The sequence below is a fragment of the Elephantulus edwardii genome, unplaced genomic scaffold (assembly GCF_000299155.1).
Source record: "Elephantulus edwardii isolate Elephantulus edwardi_28Jun2011 unplaced genomic scaffold, EleEdw1.0 scaffold00021, whole genome shotgun sequence".
NCBI classification, from domain to species: domain Eukaryota; kingdom Metazoa; phylum Chordata; class Mammalia; order Macroscelidea; family Macroscelididae; genus Elephantulus; species Elephantulus edwardii.
The window spans coordinates 9,289,407-9,313,395 of record NW_006399771.1 but is presented as its reverse complement, the minus strand read 5'-3'; the positions used below and the strand labels follow the sequence as shown (position 1 = coordinate 9,313,395).

General features: G+C 36.6%; 1 protein-coding gene across 1 annotated transcript in view; it reads left to right on the top strand.

Annotated features, from left to right (window-relative positions):
- The window catches only part of TMTC2 (transmembrane and tetratricopeptide repeat containing 2), a 675,945-nt gene that overhangs the window by 436,348 nt on the left and 215,608 nt on the right, over nucleotides 1–23,989 (top strand). The window contains exon 8 of the mRNA XM_006882534.1: nucleotides 18,079–18,200. Within this exon, the coding sequence (XP_006882596.1) occupies nucleotides 18,079–18,200 (122 nt within the window). The remainder of the gene's footprint in view (nucleotides 1–18,078; nucleotides 18,201–23,989) is intronic.

Here is a 23,989-nt window from a genome sequence, read left to right as displayed (position 1 = left end):
TTGAGCTGTTAACCAAGGGCACTACCTTATTTGCAGTTCAAATTCAACACTGGCTCCTCCCATGCTAATTAGAGCCTTCCACAAAGCCACTTGAGGAGCAGCTTGTGAGTGGTTTCAACTAGACAACAATGACTTGAGTTTGAGTATCTTTCTTATTCTCTTCATTCCCAAATAGTTTTTTGTGTTTTCTGTGCACAAACTTTACTTATCCTCCTTTTTGAACTATTCTAAAGTGGCAAAAATTCTAACTGTATTCTTAAACTTCAGCATGAGTGAATTAGGGCAAAACTGTATTTGGAACTTTTCTCGGACATGTACCACGTAGTGACTGTTTTGCTCAATGGTGTGTATACCATCACAAGTATTACTGGCTTGATTATACCTAGAAAATCTGGTGATAGTAACTTGTATTTTAGGAAAGTCATTGGCTGGATTTTATCATTCACATCATTAAAGGTGTAACTCTTTGTATGAAATATTTAGATGAATCAGACTTAATTATATGGAACCAGACAATCTTGTATCAAGGATGGGATTTAGAGAATCATTATCAAGGAAACAAGAAACGATTGTTGCATGTATATAGAATAACGATTGTTGCATATATATATAGAATCAGCTGAACTCAATGTCAGCCAATTGGTTCTGACTCAGCGTCCCTCCATTGGCTGTCTGAGCCTGTAAACCATAAAGGGAGGAGACTGTGTCACTTTCTGGTACAGATTGGCTGGTGTCATCAGACAAGCTGAGGACAATGACAAAAGAGCTCCTTACATTTAGAATAGACAAGCAGTATAACAAGCTACATTGCCGTGCTTGTCTTTCCTAATGGGTAGGGTAAGGTGGTCTTCTAAATAAAAATATAACTTAAGCCTTTCATGACTGAAATATGTTCTGCTTTGAATTTGTGTAGAGGTGATGCATTTGCAGTAATGGAAGGCATGCTGAAAATCAAGGGTAAATTCTTTTTAGGTAATAGAGATTTGATATAATTATGCATGGCACAAGTGTCCCAACTGCACTCTAGTGTTAGGATTTATGGCTGTGAGGCCCATTTCTTCAGACTCATGCTGTTATATAAGCCCCTGTCAGGTGATACCGTAGCACTCCAACTGGAAGAGCAGCTGCTTAGAAAGCAGAGAGATTAAAAGTGTTGATCGACAATACATATATAATAGTCCTGAAAGCATCAATACCCCAAGTGAACTTGTATTCAGTTATTTTATCAGTTCAGATAGATTAACATATTCAAATTAAATGAATAATGAATAGAGATGATAAGAAATTATGTTCCAGAATTCCAGAATACAAGTTCTTTCTCCACCACATTTACTTACAGACTAGGGTTTTGTGAACAATTATAGAATCTCTTCCTCAAGTGTTCATTAAACTTGGGGTGGATATTTAAATTCTGGTATGACATGTCATTAGCATTTTTATAGCATTTTATAGTATAATATAAATTATTCATTGCACATTATAGAGATATATTACTTGCTTCAGGAATACATATGAAATATATTCCTAAAAAGATGGATATAAAACTGAAAACACTTCTTTATACTCTTCTGACCTCTATGAGTGAGTGTTCTTACCCATTTTCTTGGAAATACTCAAATCCACTTCTTGGCAAACCCCTATTTTTTTTCTTTTTCTCTGTCTGCTATAACATTTAGTGATTCCCCTCTTCCTCTGTTATAAATCCTAGTTTTTAACACAGTTTAGTACCTTGATGCATATTTCTAGTATTCTCTTAGTATTTGTTTTAGTCTGTCATTGTATTTATATCACTGCAATTTTCTTCACGATATATTATTACTGTATGTGTGAGGAGTTTATCACCTTCACCTCTCTTTCTCCCTCCCTCCCCCCGCCTCACACACACACACACACACACACACACACACAGAGAACAAGAGCACTTCTCTTGGAGAAAACCTGATTATTTAATAAGATTGGCTTCAGCATTTGATGATGGATTATTTTAAGTGATTTATTTCTTTGAAAGTACAAAGGAAATTGATTGTCCTGGAGAACTTGAGAATCCCCAGTTGCCAGTACAGAAATATTGACACTGGCCTTTTTCCAAGTTAAATTTGATGACACATCAGTTATTTCCTGTATTTAACATCACAAATTAGAAACCTTTTAAACTCATACCCACAGTTAAGCTTTTCCTTGATGATTAGTGTGTTTTAACTTAAAAAAAGGACGATTAAATTCCCCCACACACTATTATTCCTTTTCTTTGTTTTAAAAAACCTTTCTTTCAAACCTCATGTGTTACAGCTATTAAGCTGCAAGAATTTGATGAGTTAGACATTGAGTTTTTAAAATAGTCTTCCTCAGTTTACATAGTTTTTCCTTTTTGCTTCTGTAGTAACAATTTAAAATGTTCTCTGAAGTCTGTAGTTAGAAAGTATCCTCCTTATTTACTTTAATTTTGTTGATATTATTATTTGAATGTTTCTGCTTGAAAGAGCCCTAGTGACAATGGTTGTTAATGCCACTAACTAAAAGCTTGGTGAAATATGTGAGTCTGTTTCCATAACAATTTATAGCCTTAGAAGCATGATTGCAAAAGGAACAGAAGCAACATGATGTGGCCAAGTGTGACTTCTGCCTGTTTCATAAAAGGGAACTGTCCCAATCAATAATACCCGTAACAGCAGTTATCCACTAGGTCAGACATGCCATCCTCCATGCTCCTGTACCCATTTACACCAGTAACTGGGTTCGGTAGTCATTGTTGACTCACAGACCTTACTCACAGCTCTGGTTCCAAGAATGGGGTTTATTAGGGAAATAGGTTAGGGAGTGGGGAAGGCAAAGGATATCTCATGATACAAGTCCAGGTTTAGTCCAGTAGTCTCAAACTATGTTAACAGCAAAACACAATTCCTTAATTAGGAAAAGTCCTGGTTTCAGTTCAGTAATGCAGATTCAGGAAGCCTCCGGTTTCCTCAATCGTCCAGGAAGAGTTGCCTCAGAGCGGTTATAAGTCAGCTTTTTTATTGAACCATCCAGCGAGAACAGCAAAATCTTAAAGTGTGGCGAACACCAATACAAGAAGCCTCTGGTAAGACTTTGCCACAGTTTTTCCACAGCAGTACCACAGTTTCTCCACCACCATCCCTACGGCTTCACCACCAGGTTCTTGCTCTCACTAGGATCTCACTCTGTTCTGGCTCTCACCAGTGTCTTGCTCCAGTCTGCCCCAAGTTTGTCTCTCTCTTATTCTATTTCCACAGCGATTGAGGCTTTGAAATACTATCTGTCTGCAGTTAAGGTACCTGGATACCAGACAGGAATAACATAACAGCTAGAAAAGCCATCTTTTTTTAAGCCATCTTTTAACTTAACACCACAATGAGGACCACTTCTGCACTGTCCCATGGGGTCACTTTGATCTGAATTGACTAGATGGGAGTGGATTTAATAATTATTGGGAATTTAATATAGTTATTGAGGGTTTCCACTCAAAATTAGTGTGTCTGGGCTGTTTGGGGCAATTGAGGAGTAAGTGGTTGCATGTAGCGTGTGTGTTTGTGTGTATTTAAAAGGATAAAAAGAATCTGAGGAAAATATTAGGATAGAAATATAAATGTTTAAATCTTTTTAGCAGCTAACAATTACAGTAAATATGTGCTATACTTATTTTAAAATAAAGACCCTTTGAGATTTGCAAATGTTTCAGTGCTAGTGGTAAAATTTTATGAAGTAAAGTGAAAATTAAAATCATAGCAAGTTGAAGTTCGTATCCACCAGATGCTCGGCTGGAGAAGGAGGGACAATCTCTTGTACCAGTCAGATTAAATTTGATAGTACACATACACAAAATAATCAAATAAAATTTAAAATAAAAAAATCATAGTAAGTTAAGTTCTTGCTATAATTGACTCAGTATTATGAAAGGAAATAATTAATGACTACATAAGACCACGGATTGTATAAAAAGTTATCACTTAAAATATCCTCTTCAAAGACATAATTGAAAAAATATAACACACATTTAAATTGACACATATTGTCATCACTTATTCATCAGATATTAATAAAAATTATTTCGAACCAGAAGTAATTAAAAAATGTCTCTACACCTCTTATAATCAAGATTGGAGGAAAATATATTTTAGTAGATCCTATGGTAACGGAAGTTAAGAAATCAAAACACAAGTTGCAGTGGAAAAATCTGCTATCAAGGACTTCTGCAAGTGCTAAGCAACAGTATCCTTTTAAAAACTGAAGTTCATCTGGTACAAGCCATGGACTTTTCAGTTACATCCTCTGCTTCTGAAAGTTAGACAGTGGTTAAGGATGACAGAATAATAATCAGTCCTTTTAAATTGTGTTGTTGGAGAAAAGTATTGAATATCCAATGGACATCCAAAAGAACAAACAAAACTATCTTAGGATAAGTGCAACCAAGATGTTCCTTAGAGAGATGAGTGCTGAAACCCTCATATTTTGTACACACCAGGAAGGACCCATATTTGGAAGAGGACATGAAGCTGAGTAAGGTGCAGGTTCTTCAAAAAAGGGGAATACCTTCAACTAGATTGTCACAGTGACTGTAATAATGGGTTTGAGCTTATTAGAGTTTGTGAGGTCAAGTCTCAAATCTTTTTCTTCTTTGGATTGCTATGAATTCTAATCAACTTGATAGAAACTAAAAACAACCCCTTCCGTCAAGTTCCATCAACGTAACATAACCTGCTGTTGTTATGTCCTATAAAGTTGTCTGTGCCTTTTAGTGACTCTATGAACTATAGCTCTGAACCCTGCCCTATGTTGGTAAATGTGGTTGAATCTCCTCCAACTTATAATAACCCTAAGTACAGGAGAAGGACATCTTACCCAATCCTGCACTATCTTTAAAAGATCTGCTGTGCTTAAGGCCAATATTACACTTTTTGTGGCAATTGATGTCCTAGAGGACCATCTTCCTTTTTGCTGACCTTTGGTTTTTCCAAGCAGGATGTCTTTTCCCAGGGATTGCTCTCTCCTAATAATAAAATTAAAGTTCTTGAGAAGTCTCATCTTTCTTACTTCTAAAGGAGTACTATGGCTGTCCTTTTTTCCAAACAGATGTTTTCTCTTTTGGTGGTCCATGGTATGGTATGTACTACTCATCAGCACTGCAATTCAAAGGCATCAGTTCTTTGAGCTTCCTTATTTGTTGTCCAACTTTCAAATGCATATGATACAGTGGAAAAATAACATGATTTGAGTTACGTCCTTGTTCTTTAGTACTTTAAAGAGAGCCTTTGCACAAGATTTACCCAATGCAATACACCTTTTAATCTTTTATCTGCCACTTGTGGATCTTGGCAAAATTAAGTGCTTAACAATTTTATCTTTTCTCAGTTTGTTATGATGCTGTTGAATTCATCCAGTCATGAGGATATTTGTTTTCTTAATGTTAAAGTTAATTTATATTAAAGATAATAATCTTTCAGTAAATCATATAGACAATATTAAAAAAATGAAAGGAGTTTTAATAAATGAAAAATTGAGTAAAAAATTTTGAATGGAGAAAAACAATCTTTAAAATATCTCCTTTTTTCTAAAATTTATTTTAAAATTGTAGATTTAAGCATAGTTTAATTTGCAGTAAAACTTTTGTCAGTAACCTGACAAAGATTCTAATATTCACATGGAGTAAATAAAGGGAAATCAGCCAAAAATTTTAAATTAGAGTAGTCAATTTTAACTTTTTCTACAAAATATTAAAATGTTAGGGAAGTTAATAGTAGTTAGAATAATATGATTCTGGCATAAGAACACAAAATTTTAGCAGTAGGATGAAGTAGAAATGTTAACAACAGATTGAGTTCTTGTAAAATTTTGTATAGGTAAGAATTATACATGAATATTACAAAACAGAATTTCTTTTCAATAAAATTATTTTAAGGTAATTTAGTAAATGATTGGAAAGAATATATATTTCACATAGATTATGTGGTATAACTTTTAATATGGAAAAACTGGCTAATTTTATAATGTAACTGTATAATTAGATGAAAATGTGCTACATGGAGGATATCACACCCAATGCCTTCTGGCTAGAACTACTTAGCTTGAAGTCTAGGAACCATAGTCATGTATACATCTAGGTCAATAGACCTAGCATAGTCTCTAATCTACTTTGATGAGTAGTAACTGCGGTAGTAACGGTCCAAAGTCTCAAGGAAGCATTCATTACCAAGTACTAATGAAGCATAGCCTCCAATATTCTGAGACCTGAAGAACTAAAAGGTACCCTGCTACTACCACTGACCCCTATCACCAGGATTACAATAGAAAGTAACAGATAGAGTGGAAGTTAAAAACAAAGAACAAATCTGTTCTCAAAACCAATGTATTCAAATTTTATAAATAAACTGTTGTTGTTTGATGTCGTTGAGTCATAGACAACTCATAGCGACCCTATGAACAAATGGCCTGAGCACTGTTTGTACATAGAGGCAAGCCATTTTGGAAGTGGATGCCGCTCCTGCTTCCAGGCTTGATTTAATAAATAAACTAGTTGAAAAAAATTTAAAAAGAAGTATTTTTTTAATGAAAGAATAGGTTTGAGGCTTTGAACACCAATGATTAAAAACCAGAGGAGTTATGGGATTATATCAAGGATATCATATCATCCAAGAAGAAAAAGTTCATTACAAGGACAGAGAAGAAGGTAGGGAGGGGCAAGAAAACTTTGTTTTTGTTGTTAAGTGTCATCTAGTCGAGAATTCTATGAACAACATGTCTGAGCACTGTCCTATCCCATGCCATCTTCACAATCTATTACACAAGCCCATTGCTGCAGTCACCAAGTTAAATCATCTGGTTGAGGGTCTCCTCTCACTTCCCCTACACTTTTCCAAGCATGATGTCCTTCTCCAAGGAATAACCTATCCTAGCTAGCAACCAGCCCAAAGTATGTGAGACGAAGTCCCATCATCTTTTCCTCCTAGGAGCACTCTGGCTGCTTCCCCAAGACATATTTGTTTGTCCGTGGAATATTCAGCACCGTTCTCCAGCACTACAGTTCAAAGACATTCATTCTTCTTCTGCCATCCTTAGTCATTGTCCAGCTCTCAGATGCATAGCAAGTAACTGTAAGAACATGGCCTGAATCAGGTACACCTAAGTCATCAAACTGACATCATTACTTTTCAATTTTGAGATATATCTGACTACAGACTTACCCCATCCAATGTATATTCTGATCTCCTGACTACTAGTACCAAGTGTATTGATTGTGGATCCAGGTAAGATGAAGTTGTTGACAGTATTAATCTTTTCTCCATCTGTCATGATGTTGCCTATCCATCTAGTGGCAAGGACTTTTGTTTTCTAGATGTTAAAATGTAATCCATATTGAAGACTGCAGTTTTTAACCTCCTTCAACAAGTGCTTCAAGTTCTCCTTACTTTTCAACACTCAAGATTGTGTCATCTGCATAACAAAGGTTATTGATGACTCTTCCACCAATCCTGATGCCACCTTCCCCCCCCCAATAGTCTAACTTCTTGAATAATTTGCCCAGCATATAGACTAAATTAAAGCATGAAGAAAGGATATAATCCTAACACACAACTTCCCTAAACAAACTCTAGGTAAATTGAAATTTTTTTCAGAGTCCAGAATTGAAAAGGGTAGAATCCTAACATACTGTAGGAATTATAATCTATGTCTCAGAGAAATCTGTGCATACATTAATGAATTAGGAACTAATTTGTTTTGCAAACTTTCATGTAAGTACGATAAAGGGGTTATTTTTTTTAAAAAAAAATTAGTTAGACAATAAGACCACAAAACACACTATAGTACAATTGTTGAAACTCTACCCTAAGTGTTAAAGTAATGAAGCTCTACCATAAGCTGAAGTAGATGAAACAAAGGTATATTATGTCCTCCCACATGTTCTTTCATTTGCAAGAAGGACCCATCTAGTAATTTGAAACATAGGTGCATGCAAATTTCTGAAATCTAGACTATGGCATCATCAGTAATACAGCGTTTTTCTCCTTAAGGAGTTAACCTTTTCCTGGGTTATTAAGACCTGAGGCTTTTAAGGAAGGAAGAATGACATTATTTGTTTTACATCTGAAACTGGTTTATATCTGCTTGAAGCCAGCCTCAAAGTCCAAAACCCTTTTGTCTGTGAGTGAATTGGAAATAAATCTGGGTGATGAACTTGATCACTACATCATCATACAGAAAATCATCTCATTCTTATGAAAATGTCTCTATTATGTCATTCTGTGCAGGATGATGAGGAAAAATGGCCATCATTGCTTTCAGACCTCTTGGGTACTACAAACATTCTTTTCTTCCTATTGTTGTATATTTTTTTAAAAGCCGAGAATACCAAAAAGATGACTTAACTCAACCCTGACCCCCTGCCCATTCTGTCTTCATTTCCTTCCTTATTAAATTTACTGAATTTCTTTTCCTGTGGCCATTTCCTTTATGGAGTTTTTATGATTTTAATATTTTAATCAAGCTTGAAGGATTGCATGCATCCCATTCTCTCTGGAAACCAAAGCTACTGGTGGCACATTTTGCATATATTTTATTTCCTCTCTGGCTTTTTAAAAATAATGTTTGGACAAAATAATGTGGTGAAAAGAGCTAGGAAGAGCATAGATTTGAATCTTAATTCTGGCATTGCTTGTTTTTAATATAGCGCATGTTGTTTAAACTTACTTAATTTGTAAAATTAAACTGATAATTATGAAGTTAATTTAAAAACAAAGATATATTTAATCCTGCAGCAGGTATTCAGCAAACAATACCCATTATATGGTAGTCAGATTGATTTAATGAAAATTAAAAAAAAGTCACTTAGGGATAAACTTACTGTTTAGTGCAAGACACTTGTCAGACCCAACCCTTCTCCTCATCCGTATATGTGTTGTAATCCCTCATAAGGATTAGAAGAAAAAAACTGGAAATAGTCTATGTTTCAGTGCTAGAGATATAAGAATACTTGTTTTTCTTGCTATGTTGTCATTTGAATCTTGTTTATATCTACATTTATTTCCTTTTTAACACATTTAAATTCATCTCTTTGAATGGGTAGTGAATTAGGTTTTGCTTGCTGATTTTTATTCCATATATAGACAGTTTTTTTGTGTTATAAAGTTAACCTAAGAACTAAAAGTTCGTCTTATATATGATAAACTCACCTCTGAAGAAATGACTATTCTATCAAAAACATTTTAAAGGTCAGCTACAGATTATTACTTTAACACAATAGCTAAGCCCAAGGCAGAGTCAAATGAACCTGGTAGATAATGTATCATAAACTAGAAAACAGTTTGCGAGGAGAAAGAAAGAAAGTACAGTATTCATCCAAATGGGATTGCTGGAATGTTTATAATTATTCTCTACCAACTAGAAAAGGCATTGTGTTTCAGGTCGGTCGTCTTGACTTTGTCTAGAAGCTCTACCATTTGATTTTGGCATACTTTATTAGATAATTTGCTTTTCAGTTCCCTTATCTGTGAAATCAAGCTAATGTTATTATATATTACCAACAATTGAGATACATTTTTGAGGTGGTTAGTGCAGAGATTGTAGGTGAAGTTTCTACACCCCCCACATGTGTACAGTAAGAGCTTTAGAGACCAGACATTTGTCTTTGATAGCCTGCTACCCTAATTCATCATAAATGCTCAGGGAATAATTTTGTTTTCATCGTTGTGATTGTTAGAAATACAGTGATTACAGAGTTCTGTTATTCATGGGTTTGCTATGAATTATACTTGACCTCACAGCACTTAACTACGTTTCCATGATGTCTCTATTAGTTGTAACAGTTATTTCCTACAAAGAATAGTTTGTTACTTTTTTTTAAAATGAAGCTTCATAAAAACTAAGATAAATTGTTAAATTTTATTTATAATCAAATCAAACAAAGCGACTTAAGTTAAATTCTGCTTTATACTGATCATCCAGGAGTTTCTAAGGGTAGGAGTCTTTATAGGAAGAGATGGACTGTCTTTCCCCCACAGAGCAGCTGGTGAATCTAAATTGGCAACTTTTCAGGTAGCAGTTTGACATATTATACCATCAAGGCTTTTCTTTTTTTTTAAAAAAAAAAATAGTTATTTAAAACCCTTTGACATTTCCCTAATTTTCAAGTATTATATTTCATAATTGATTATAAGATCTTACTGTGTTCATTAAAAGGTAAAAGAAAACAAAAATAACAACTCAAAATCACTGCTTTCCAATTGACTGGTTCAAGCTCCATGTGAACCTCCATCGTCTTTTACTAAGGACTGATCCTCCCTGATGACATGTTCATAGATGGGGGATGAAGGTTCATTATCCTTTCCTCTAAGGAACACTGTGGTTACACTTCCTTCAAAACAGATTGATTTGTTTGTTCTTTTGGTAGTCCATGGTATAGTCTCTTCACCAACACCACAATTCTATTTATGCAAGGAAAGTTGTACCATGTGCATAATAAATATTTTTGTGTGTTTTTCTATAATCCTGACACCAAATTCTTCTTCATATAGCACACCTTCTCAAATTATTTGTTAAGCATTCATATTTAATGGGTATAGAGAAATGATACAACTCAGATACACACCTTTCCTGATTTAAAACCATTCAGTGTTTCCTTGTTCTATTCGAAAACAGCTACTTGGTTTATGTACACTTTTTGGATAACCACACTTTCATGTTCTGGGATCATCGTTCTTCTCAGTGTTATCCATAATCTGTTAAGATAAACAATTACATATCTTTGCATAGTCAGTAAGTCACAGGTATTCACTACCTTTTGCCAAAATCATCTGTCATCAGCAGTAATGGCCCTCATGTCAAGACCTTTTGAATCCAGCTTGATTTTTTGGTAGTTCTTGATGGGCTTTTCCACCTAACATCTAATCTTCTGCAAGATTTTACTAACATGTAATATTAATGATATTATTTGATAATTTCCACAGTGTTAGATCATATTTTTTGCAGATTAGAACGAAAACAAAGATTCTCACCCATGGGCCGATTGGCAGCATTGAGATGAATGGTGAGATTGATACTGTAAACTGCTTCGGTTTACTTGGCTTCACAATCAACACTCTTGGAACCAGCAGCCAGAAAATTAAAAGACATATTGCATTGGAAAAGTTTGCTGTCAGAGATTTCTTCAAAGTACTGAAGAGCAATGATGTCACTCTGGAGATGAAGGTGCACCTGATACAGGCCATGGTCTTTGCCATCACTTGCTGTGCATCAGAGAGCTATACAGTGTCTAGCAATGACAGAAAGAGAATTGATGTGTTTGAGCTGTGGTGTTGGAGAAGAGTAATGAATATACCATGGACTGCTAAGAGAACAAACAGGTTTGTCCTGGAGATGATTAGACCAGGCTGCTCCTTGGACGCAAGGATTTTGAAGCTTCGTCTGACATACTTTGGACATATTGCAAGGAGGAACCAGTCCTTGGAGAGGGATGTCATGCTTTGGAGGGTAGAGGAACAGCCCAAGAGAGGAAGACCCTCTATGAGATGGATTGATTCAGTGACTGGAGCAATGGGCGTAGATGTCAGAGGCAATAAGTTAGGCACAGGATAGGGCACAGGTTAGGGCTGTTGTACATAAGATCACTATGAGTCGCAGGCAACTCGACAGCATATAAAAACAATATATCTCTTCTAGTCAAATGGCAATCTTATAGATTTCTTGCCAAAGTCTAGTTAGCAAGTTCAGGGCTGCATTTTAGGGTTGAAATATACAAGCCACTGTTCTGTTAACTCCAAGGGCCTTATTTGTTTAACCATGCCTTCAGTGCAGCTTGGACTTACTCCTTCAGTACCATTGATTCTTAACCGTATGCTACTTCCTGAAAAGATTTGGTGTTGACCAGTTCTTTTTGGTACAGTGATTCTTTGTCATCCTTGAATCTTCTTCTGGTGCTTCTCACATCAAATACCATGACTTCATTTAAGTGCACCTTAGTCATTAAACTGATGTTCTTGCACTTTAAAGCAGACCTTGATTGTAAATTGTCCCAATACATGTACCTATTGTTATATTGTCTCCTGTGACAATAGATTGAGTTTTGGATCCAAGTAAAATGAAATTCATGCGTACAGTAATAGTGTTTCCAAATTGTTAATATGGTGAGAGAAATCAATATACCAGTGCACTCAAATCAGATGGTTCACATCATCCCAAGAAAAATAGAATGTTTTATTTGTGAGTGCAACATGGAAAATAAAAATCTCTCCATCTAATAGTTTTATTTCTAAGTAAAAACAAAATTACTATAGATGCTAATAAAAAAAAATGAAACTATACCCATTTAGAGGGTGCACTGGTGGCCTAGTGGCAAGAAGCTGCAAACACAAATTCTTGCAGTTTGAATCCACCAGTTGTTCCACAGAAGAAAGGTGGGCAATCTCCTCCTCTGAGATTAACTGCCTCTGAAAACCTGCCATGGGATCAATTATGGGTCAGTTCCAACTCGATGGTACAAAACAACAACAATAATAAGCCTATATAAGTATCCCAGGTCAGGTAGTGTGTAGCATATCAGACAGTTAACTGAAAGGCCAGCAGGCCATTCAAAGTGTCTTCCACACGCCATAGAAGCACAATCTCCTCCTGTATCAATTTACAACTTTGAAAAACTGATGGAAGGTGGCAGTGAGTCCAAAACAACTCTAAAGAAATGGGCTGGAGATGCCCATTTGTTGCAAAATATGACATCAGGATTAGAGAAAAACTCATAAATGACTAGCATTATGCAGATGACATAATCTTGTAGAAATCAAAGAGTTCTTGAAGCATTTACTGTTGGAGATCAGAGACAACATTCTTCAGTAAGGATTGTGTGTCAACATAAATAAAATTATTCAATGCAGTGTAGTATTCCATTGAAGGAACTCATGCAATATTATTCAAATGGGTGACCCTGGAGGACATTATGCTGAGTGAAATATCTCAGTCACAAAAGGACAAATCTGCATGGTGCCACTGTTGTAGAATGGGACTGACAGCAGGGTTGGGGTAAGACTGAGAAAAACTGGATAAATTATGTATACTGCGTTGAAACAGATGAGGGAGAGAACAGTTCAAAAGCGATATATGGTAGGGTATTAAGGTTATCTATCACAAGAGTCCAGAATTAAGGTTGCATAGTGGCGTGTACTCGGGGTGGGGATGGGGAGTCTGGGGGAATTGTATACCAATGAAAGAATTTTTCTTTTACTTTTCAAAGAGAGGAGTGAACTGTGGGGGAGGGGTTAGCAGGGAGAAAAGTGCAACAATGATGAATGTAAATCCAAAATCTCTGTAAACATTCATTAAAATTAATAAAATAAAATTTTTAAAAAGGAAAAAATAAAAATATTCAAAATTAGGCCAAGAAAAGACAACAACAACAAAATGTCAAATAAAGAATGAAATTGTTGATGGTTTCATTTTACTTGGATCCACAATCAACGTCCAGGGAAATAGTAGTCAAGAAATCCAAAAGTTTTGGAAAAAAAAAATCTATGATCAAATATCTGTCAATTACTGAAGACCAGCGATTTCAGTTTAAAGACTAAGGTGGGCCTGAAATAAACTTGAGTGTTTTCTATTACTTCAGATGTTAAATGAAAGGTGAACAGTGTATAAAGATGGCCAAGAAAAATTAATGCCTTTAAAGTCTTAAGTATTGACAAAAAAGTATGATGAACATAACATGATCTCCCAAAAGAACAAACTGATCTGTCTTGGAAAAATGCAGTCATTTCTAATGGTACTTTTTGAAGAAAAGGAAGCTGAGACTTCCTACATTCTGCAGAGGGTGAAACCAGGTTGCTCCTTAGAGGCAAGGATGGTGAAACGCTGCCTCATGTAACATTGAGCATTTTGCCAGGAAACAAAATCACGCTTGGAAGGATGGAGAGATAGCACAGGAGAGGAAGACCCTGAATGAGATGAATTGACACAGTGACTTTGGCAATGGGTACAGGTGTGTGAGGGACAGTGAGATTGTCTCAAGATGTTGCAGGGTTCAGAGCTACTGTTCATGGAGTTGCTATGAGTCACAATTGACGTCTCATAACAACAACAACAAATTTGAGCGTGATACCATGGGGTCAGTGCTTGGGAAAGAACATCATCCTTGGAAAAGTAGGAGGTTAGTGATGGAAATGAAGATGCACACAGTGGCCACAGCTGTGGCCTTAAACACAGAGGAGATTGTAAGAGTGGTTGAAATGGGGCACAGTTTTGTTATGTTATTCCCTTGTTTGTGCTCCGTTATAATCATGCCTAAAGCTGTCAACATTCCAATACCAAATAGTAGCTCTTCTCTGCATTTCCTTTCAGTTTGGTCTTATCTAGTCTTCTTTGTCTCAGTATTTTTTTTTTGTCTCTCACAGTAAGCATGTACTTTGACTCAACCAAAGCCTTCTAAAATGCAAACACATTGTAAATTTTGGGAAAAAATATAACAAAACATTACTTTGCCATAACACTTATGATAATATGAGAACAGTTCTTAACAATAGAAATAAACATATATCTTTGTTGTAGTTGTTGTTTTTGTTATGTGCCTTCAAGACACTTGTGACTCATAGTGACCTTTTGTACAGTAGTCCTGTGCCAACTTTACTATCTGACACACCTACCTCATTACCCTAGTCACTGAATCAATCCATCTCATTGAGGGTCTTCCCCTCTTTCTCTGTCTCTCCACCCTTCCAAACTGATGTCCTTCTCCAAGACTGGTCTCTCCTTGCAATAGGTCCAGAGTATGTCAGACAAAGCTTCAGAGTCCTTCCCTCCAAGGAGCAGCTTGGTTTAACTCGCTCTATGATGTCTTTGGAGAGGGACATCATGCTTGGGAGGGTGGAGGGACGGCGCAGAAGGGGAAGACCCTCTATGAGGTGGATTGATTCAGTGACTGGGGTAATTGAGATGGGAGTGTCAGAGACAGTGCAATTGGCACAGGATAGAGCAGGGTTTAGGGCTCTTGTACACAGGGTCACTATGAGTCGCAAGCGACCTGACGGCACATAACAACAACAACAATGATGAACCTGTTTATTCTCCCAGCAGTCCAGTCAGAACTCTTCACCAGCACCACAGCTCAAAAGCATCAGTTCTCTTTCTATCATCCCTAGTCATTGTCCAGCTCTCTGACACATAGCATGTAATTGCGAAAACTATGGCTCAAGCATCGAAGACTCTTCTTTATAGGGTCTCTGTGAGTCACCTGTGACTCTACGGCACTGAACAACAACAACAACATGGCCTCTATCAGGTGCACCTTAGTCTCCAAACTAATGTTAATACTGTTCAGTACTCTGGAGAAGGTCCCTGACAGCTGACTTTCCCAGTGCAATTCATCTTTTGATTTCCTGGCTGCTGGTACCAAGAGTATTGTTTGCGGAACCAGGCAAACTAAAGCTGTTAACAATCGCAAATCTCATCACCATCTATCATAATTATGCCAGCTGGCCAAGTGATGAGAATATTTTCTGGATATTGAGCTTCAATCATAGTTCTTGACCTTCTTCTGCTGCAAGCGCTTCAAGTCCTTCTCAGTTCGAGCAAGCAAAGTTGTGTCATCTTCATAACACAGGTTGTTGATGAGTGTTCCTCCAATCCTGATGCCACATTCCCCCTCATACAGTCCATCCTCCCAGTTGATCTGTTCTGCATATAGATTGAAAAGATATGGATATAGGATACATCACTGCCATACACCCTTCCCGACTGGAACCATGCAGTGTCTCCTTGCTCTGTTCTGACATGTGTGTAGGGATACCTATACTTTTTTATATTTTATACATTATTTGTCATCAGTATTTTTACTAACCAACCAAGTAAAGGTCATGCAAAAGGTCAGGAGACTCAAACCAATTCCGTTTATAAAAAATATTTGTATTAACAGAATACAGTGATTATACCAGGGAAATAGATTAAAACAAAAGGCAAGTGGCTCGACTTTAGCAAAAATGTGTCACTAGTATACAAAGAACATCTAATTATACCTCAAAATGGAAAACTCTGCCATTATTCTGATTGGTGAAGCTATTCAGGCCTGTCTGGAAAATAATGAAGGTTATCAGCCCATTATCTGGTGCTGAAAACTTAGCAGCTTCAATACTTCCACTGCTGATTAAAACTATAGCATGTAGTTAATTAGAAATCTTAATTGTAATGTTTTACATCAGTTGAGCAAAGTTAGATATAATATAACCTGTTGTTCTTGTTGGTTTTGATTGCCATCAAGTTGAGCACGACTCAACTACCCTATGAACAAAAAGCCTGAAGCCTTTCTATAACTATCGTCATTTATCAAAGTTCATTGAATTTCCAGAAACGTGCTGTTTAAGAAGTAGGTGCCACTCCTGCACCCAATATAACTTTATAATCATAGAAATAAAATGTAACCCTCATTGTCATCAAGTCAGAACTGAGTTATTGCTGACCTGTCAGTGGGCTTTCAAGGACTGCAAATATATAAAATGTCTTTAAAATTATAACTTGTTATTTCTCACTGGGAAAACTGCCATATTTTCCCCATTGAACTGTTGGTGGATTTGAACCACCAGAGAGGTACTGCCTTTGCGTCAGCAGTGTGACTCCCTATGGACTATGCCACCAGAGCTCCCGCATAAAAGGCTGGGGCAAAAGTGACAATAAGCATGTAATTTGTAAACTTGTTTTCTTTTCCTTTTTCTCCCCTTGGTTGACAACTAAATGGTGTATACTTATATTAAACGTGATAGTGATGGCTGAATTGTCTCAAACTTGTTCCCTGTGTTCACAGTTCTAGGAAGACATGCTAATTGTCATATATTTATGTCATACGTATTTTCCAAGTGAAACTAGTGAATTTGATTTACTTACTTAAATACTTAATTTACTTATTTAAATATCAAATGCTGATGCTTTTAAAAATAACAAATTCAGGACAACTATTTTGTTCTAGTTTTCTGTTTTTGTTCTTGTTGGCTAATTTAAGTTATCTGAACTTCTCAAGGTTTTAAAATTCTTACAGGTCAAGGTCTTACACATCTATCTTTTCCTCCATACCTCATTGTTGTGGAGTCACAACTGACTCACAGCTGACCGTTCATTGGATTTTCAATGCTGTTAATTGCATTACAGGTGATTGCACATTTTTATTTCATGGAGCTCCTGGTGGATTTGAACCCACAGATCAACATGGACTTTGCTTTAGCAGCATAACTCCTTATAGACTATCCACCATCTTCCTTCTAACACTTGAATAACATTTTTCTCTTTTTAGTTGCTTTACTAATACTTGGTTTTCTAAAGTAATAAATAAGTATGAGTTTAAGAAAGAAAATATTTTTCAGAGGAAAACCAAATATATTATAAAAAGTATAAAAATGTTTAAAAGAAGATATGATACAGACCATGGTTTTGCAGTCACTTGTTATGCATCAGAGAGTTGGACAATGACTAGGGAGGATAGAAGGAGAATTGACGCCTTTGAGCTGTGGTGCTGGAGAAGAGTATTGAATGTACCATGGACTGCCAAGAAAACAAACAGATTCATCGTAGAGAAGATTAAACCAGGCTGCTCCTTGGAGGCATGGATTCTGGGGCTTCGTCTGACACACTTTGTACATGTTGTAAGGAGAGACGGGTCTTTAGAGAGGGACATCATGCTGGGCAGAATGGAGGGACAGCGCAGGAGGGGAAGACCCTCTATGAGGTGGATTGATTCAGTGACTGGGGTAATTGGGATGGGTGTGTCAGAGGCAATGAGATTGGCACAGGATAGAGCACGGTTTAGGGCTTTTGTACATAGGGTCGCTATGAGTCGCAAACGACTCAACGACACATAACAACAACATACTTAAAACTCAGTTTCTTGGTTAAGAAAAAAAAAAACCTTACTGGCTCCTCAGTTCCTGGATTTAACTGTGTCACTTAATTTCACCAGACTCAAGTTTTCTTATCTGTAAAATGGAATTGATAATCCTGGGTATGTAATATACATAAAAGGTAACACCATGACAGTGGTGCTTATGATGTCAATAATGCTTTATGGAAACTGCATCCTCAAATTGGTTCTTGTGTGTGTCTTTCCAGGTGAAGCATACATGCGATTGAGCAAACTCCCAGAAGCAGAGCATTGGTATATGGAATCACTGAGATCTAAAACCGACCACATCCCTGCTCATTTGACCTATGGAAAACTACTAGCTCTAACAGTACGTAAATGCTTTCCTTACTCTTCTGAAATGGATTCTTACTGTGTAAACCAAAGTAGATGGAGATTGAGACAGTTGTAGTTCAAGAGGTTAGACCAAGAACACAAAAAAGATTTAAAAGTAAGAGTTTTATCTGTGAATTGTACCCTAGGTCAAAAGTGTGAAAGCAATTAAGATCTTTTATGTTGTTGTTGCTTTTAAGTTCTGTTGAGTCAAAATGGATCATGTACACACACACACACACACACACACACCCCCCACACACACACACCACCCCACCCCACACCCCACCCAGTGAGTTTTCAGGGGCAGTAAATCACATGAGAATAGATTTCCCATCTCATGGAGCAGCTGGTAGATTTCAACCATATGTCTTTGAGGTGGCAACACATTATCTTACCAGTAAGTAAGCCACAAACGTACCCTATCCTTTATGAAACACAATGAAAACTTTTAAATGGAGAGCTGACTTTTGATAACCATATTTACATAAATGTGGTATACTACAAGTCAGTGTTAACCAGGTTGACTCTAATGTATAACTATGCTTGATTTTTTTCCAGATACCTAACATTGTATACTTGGGTTAATCAGAACCACCTGGAATTGATTCTAATTGAAACCATTCCAAATGAGAACTAAAGCCAAGGCTTGCCACCCACTTTGCACCATAAGGAGTTGCTGATCTTTTGCCATCTTTCACCTATAAAAATGTTAATTTCACTTAGGGATTTTTTTTAAAAATTAAATTTTTTTATGTCACACAGTTATTAACTTGGAGAATTGGGTTTCAAATCCAGTTTGAACATAATATATTTTGTTATACTGCTTATGCTTTCCAATACTGATAAACATATATGGACATAGCAAAACCTAGTGTTCTTAGAAGCACAGATGGTGAAATGTCATCTCATATACTTTGGACATGTTGTCATTAGGGGGCCAGTTCTGGAACAGACATCATGCTGGGAAAGGTGTTCAGTCTACACAGATGATTATCAAGGAGATGGATTGACACATAGATTGTGACATTGAGCTTGAACATGACAGAGATCATGAGAATGAGGCAGGTTACATCAAGGTTCAGATCTGTTGTCCATCAGATTACTGTGAGTCATAGTCACCTGGAGAGCAAGCATCAACAACAGCAATGGCAAAGAAAGTGACTGCTTAGTAAATTCATAAAATAGCACCTTAGAATCACTTGAAAGTGTGAATTTGGTTTTTCCCACCAAATTTGATAAATACTTATAATTACCAGGGAACTGTGGTAGAGTTGTTGGTGGAAAATTACACTGCCAAACCAAGGGTATAGCCTTTCTGTTGGTTCAAACCCACCAGTGTCTACTTAGGAAGAAAAAGGGAAATATCTGCCTGTGCCGTTATAGTTTCAGAACCTTCATAGTTTCAGAAACCCACTTGAGAGTCAGCTATGGGTCGATTCCAGCTCATCAGTACTGATTTTATCTTTTCATAGTTGTTGTTGTTGCTGTGATGCTGTACCATAGAGTCAGAACCTAACCGTAGCCAACCCTCTGGTAGGTTTTCAGAGGCAGTTAATTGTACGAAGGAGATTGTCCATCTTTCTCAAACTGAGCAACTGCCAGTGGCCTCAAACCACGTACCTTTGGGATTGCAGCACAGCTTCTTGCCACTAGGCCACCAGAGATCCATTTTCCATAATTACTATGTATGTTATATTGCCTGTTGGTACCAAGAGCATTGATTGTGGAGCCAAGCAAACTAAAGCTTTTAATAGTCTCATTCTTTTCACCATTTGTCATGATGCTGCCAGTTGGCCCAGGGATGAGAATTTGTTTTCCTGTTGTTGAACATCTATATTTAAGGCTGCTGTCTTTGACTTTCTGCAGCAAGTGCTTCAGATCCTCCTCAGTTTCAGCAAGCAAGGTTGTGTCATCTGCCTAATGCAGGTTGTTAATGAGTCTTCCTCCAATCCTGATGCCACATTCCTCTTTATAGAGCCCAGCCTCCTGGATGATCCATTCTGCATATAGATTGAAAAGGTATAGAGATAGGACACATGCCAGGCAAACACCTGTCCCGATTTTTGAACCATTTAGTGTTTCCTTTCCCTGTTTTGATGACTGCCTCCTGGTCCAAGTATAGGTTTCACATAATCAAGTCTTCTGGATTTCTTGTTCTTTTCAGAGTCAGCCACAGTTTGTTGTGGTCCACACAGTCAAATGCCTTTGCATAGTCAATGAAACATAGACATTGCTCTGGTACTCTCTGCTTTTAGCTAAGATCCATCTAACATGAGCTAAAGTAGTCCTAGTACCACAACCTCTTCTAAACCCAGCCTAGACATCTGGAAATTATCTGCTTATGTGCTGCTCCAGCTGTTTTTGTATAGTATTCAGCAGACTCTTGCTTGCATGTGATATCAATGATATTGTTCAATAATTTCCACACTCTGTTAGGTCACCTTTCTTTGGAATGGGAACAACTGTGAATCTCTTCCAGTCAGTTGGCCAGGTGGTTGTCTTCCAGATATCTTGGCGAAATCACAACTTGGTGATGAAATACTAATTTCATCGGGAAAATCTGCACAAACAACTCAGTAACAACAATGTATGTAATCTAAGATTCCACTAAAATGCAATTAAGTAAATTCCATATCCTAAGTAACCTGAAAACATCCAACTAAAACATTTCTAGATATGCATAATGAAAAATGACAGATGTGCTTGAAATGTTTTGATAAACTGAAAAGATTGTGATAGCAATTCCAGCGAGCTAGAAATAATAGGAAGCTAAATACCGGAACAGAAAAACAGTAAGCTGATTTTGTAGTTAACCTGGGACCATTCACCAGTGGTAGAAACCAGTATAAAGATGCTTCTCTTTAACCCTCTAGATTTGTGGAAAAGGCTCTGGTGGCCTAATGGGTTGGGAGTTGTACTGCAAATCCAAAGATGAGCAGTGTCAATCCATCAGATGCTCTGCAAGAGAACGATTTCACATCTCCTCCTCTGTGATTTATAGCCTCTGAAAACTCACTGCATAGTTGCATATGAGTTGCTTCCTCTTCCATGGCAGGGAATTGAGTTGAGTTTTGAGACTACTGTGGAATAGAGTAAAAGGTTTAAGGCAATAATAGGCTATTTGTTAGATGTCTAAATAAAACAGGAAACTTCAAACCTTCACTGAAAGGATATTATACAAAAAGCATGCTAGAACAAGAAGGCAGCTTGAAGGTTTAGCTGTCCCATTAAGGTGTCTAGATTAGAAAAAAAAATTCTCCACTAAAACTCTGTCACCTCTGTAATACCCTTACTGAACATTTTTTTTTGGTTTTGAATTTATTTTACTTATATAGTTGGAAAATGTCTAAGCTAGAAAATAAAAAAATTTCAGCTTGAAATCACTAAAGATGTTCTTCAAGGGAACACAGATCAGGAAGTTACTGAGTAAAGTGCAAGAGGAAAAGTGAGCAAAGAAATGGGAAGATGTATGAATAAATGAGAATACACTTTTACTGTATAAAATATGCATAAGATATATTTTATTCATAAGAGCAAACAGTGGAATGGATGACATCATCGGATGAGCTGTTTAAATTGATTTGGGGAATTCAGAAAGCAGACGGAGGTGTGATGGCTGATTTATCCGAACAGAGGCCACTGCAAACTCTAGGACCCTTGGATTGGGATAATAGTTAAAGTCAATCTGACTTGCTCCATAGCAGCATGGACTTGGAAGTAGCTGTTGCATATAAGAGTGAAGGACATTAAAACAGTTAAATTCCTATATATGCAACAATCATATCTCTCCCCCCTGTACAGTGCCAGCAAACAGGCATTTATTTAAAGTTAAGAGTAAAGAGGCTCATATTGGTGAAACAATTGAATGAGTTGTCCCAGGATCAGGACCTCTTAAGTGCACACAGCTAGAAGCAGAAACAGAGAATAGATTGACCATCTTCCAGGAAAGCACTCACATCCTCAATACCCTTTTCTTGTCCTGTGTAGGCTAACAGGAATATAGAGTAAACTCCACCTCCTCAGGAGATTACTATATTCTTAACTGGATAAACTGAACCACCTAAAGTAAATGCATCCATTTAGTCAGAAGTCCCCCCATAATCCTATCACCAGACACACACACACAAAAAGACCCCAGCTTCTATTGAAGCCCACCTGTGACATAGGAACTTCCATTTAGCTTTTGTTATTGTTGTCTTAAATATCAACAGATAATTGAAAAGTGTCAGTCATATTGAAAAGTTACAAATGTAGAAGATTAGAACTAAAGTAATATAAGAAGGAAATCTAATGGAACACAAGAAGACTTAAATAATAATCCTTAAAAGGAGATGTGGATATGTGGCTTTTTACAAAAGAGTATGAAGGAACAATTAATGAGAGAATGAGGAAGAGCTTTTAGAAATTAAAAATTTAATAGCTGAAAACAGTTATTTGAAGCATAGGAGAACAAAGATGAATAAATATTCCCATAAGCCATCAAAGAAATTAACCAATAGAAAAATCAGGATGATGAAATTCTGGAAGTAATCAATTGAGAAAGACCCAGCGGAGGGGAGGGGGGAAAAAATCAAAGCCACACAAAACCCAGACAAAACAGGAGAAATTTGCTTATAATAGAAGTTGCTATTTATGCAACTAAAAGCATTGTATTGTTTAATCATTTGGGGGTAAAAATGTTATGTCTTATGAAACCCTTTCCAATTCTGCTGATACAATGATAATTCGAAAAGCTCCACTTGTGAAGTGAATTCACACACCTCTTGCCCCTGTGATTCTTTTTGGCATGCTTTTACATACTTCAAATGGAAATATTCTTCATTCAATTCATAATAGACCTTCTTAAAACAATCTATGAAAGTTTTAAATGTTAACTTAAAAAAATCATTTTGAAAAGGAATAAGTGAAAACTTACATATACATAACTGAATATGGCTAGACTGTGATATAGACTCTGGATATAGAAACCATGTGTTCTTTCTCCTTTTCCCTTTTCTTTTCAGGGCTGAACAGTTTTAAGTTTCCTTTACCAAGCATATGAGCTTCAGGGTTATTTCATTCTTTTTAGAAGGCATTTTTAACATGATTTAGAAGTTTTAATTTACTGAAACATATGGAAGGGAAGGAAAGACTCTATGTATTGCAATCCAAATTTTAATTTTCCCCCACCAAGACTTTTATAGTTTCCGACTTGCTAATTTAGATGAAATACAAGACCTATTATAGGATGGCTTAAATGCGCAGCGCCAAAACTCCACCATCACCTTTTACAGTTTCTTTGTCAATTAGGAGATTTGGCAAATTCTGATCCGAGTGGATAGCCTTTGTGAATTTGGGGTTTTATGGCCTGGTACTATGCTATTGACTTAACATGCAATTGGCTAGGTAGAAAATGTCACATAATTTGACCCCTCAGTTCTTTAAATATAAGCCATTATAAAATGGAATTGGCCACTAGTCTCAAGAACAAAAGTAGGAATGGAATGGTACTTCTAACCTTTTGTCAAAAGTGAACTAAAGCAAAGTAAGTAAAAATAGTAAGCAACTGTGTTAGACTTAGTCTGTAGAGTTGTTATTGTTATGTGAGAAAAAATATTCATGAGTGGTAAATTCATTCAACTCAATGGAATTATTTGGTATGATCGTATTACCATTTCAGAATCATCTCAGGAACAGGTTTGAGGCCTTGAACACTAATGAGCGAAGACCAGATGAGTTGTGGGAGGATGTCAAAGATATCATTCAGGAAGAGTGTAAACGGTCATTACAAAGACAGAAGAGGAA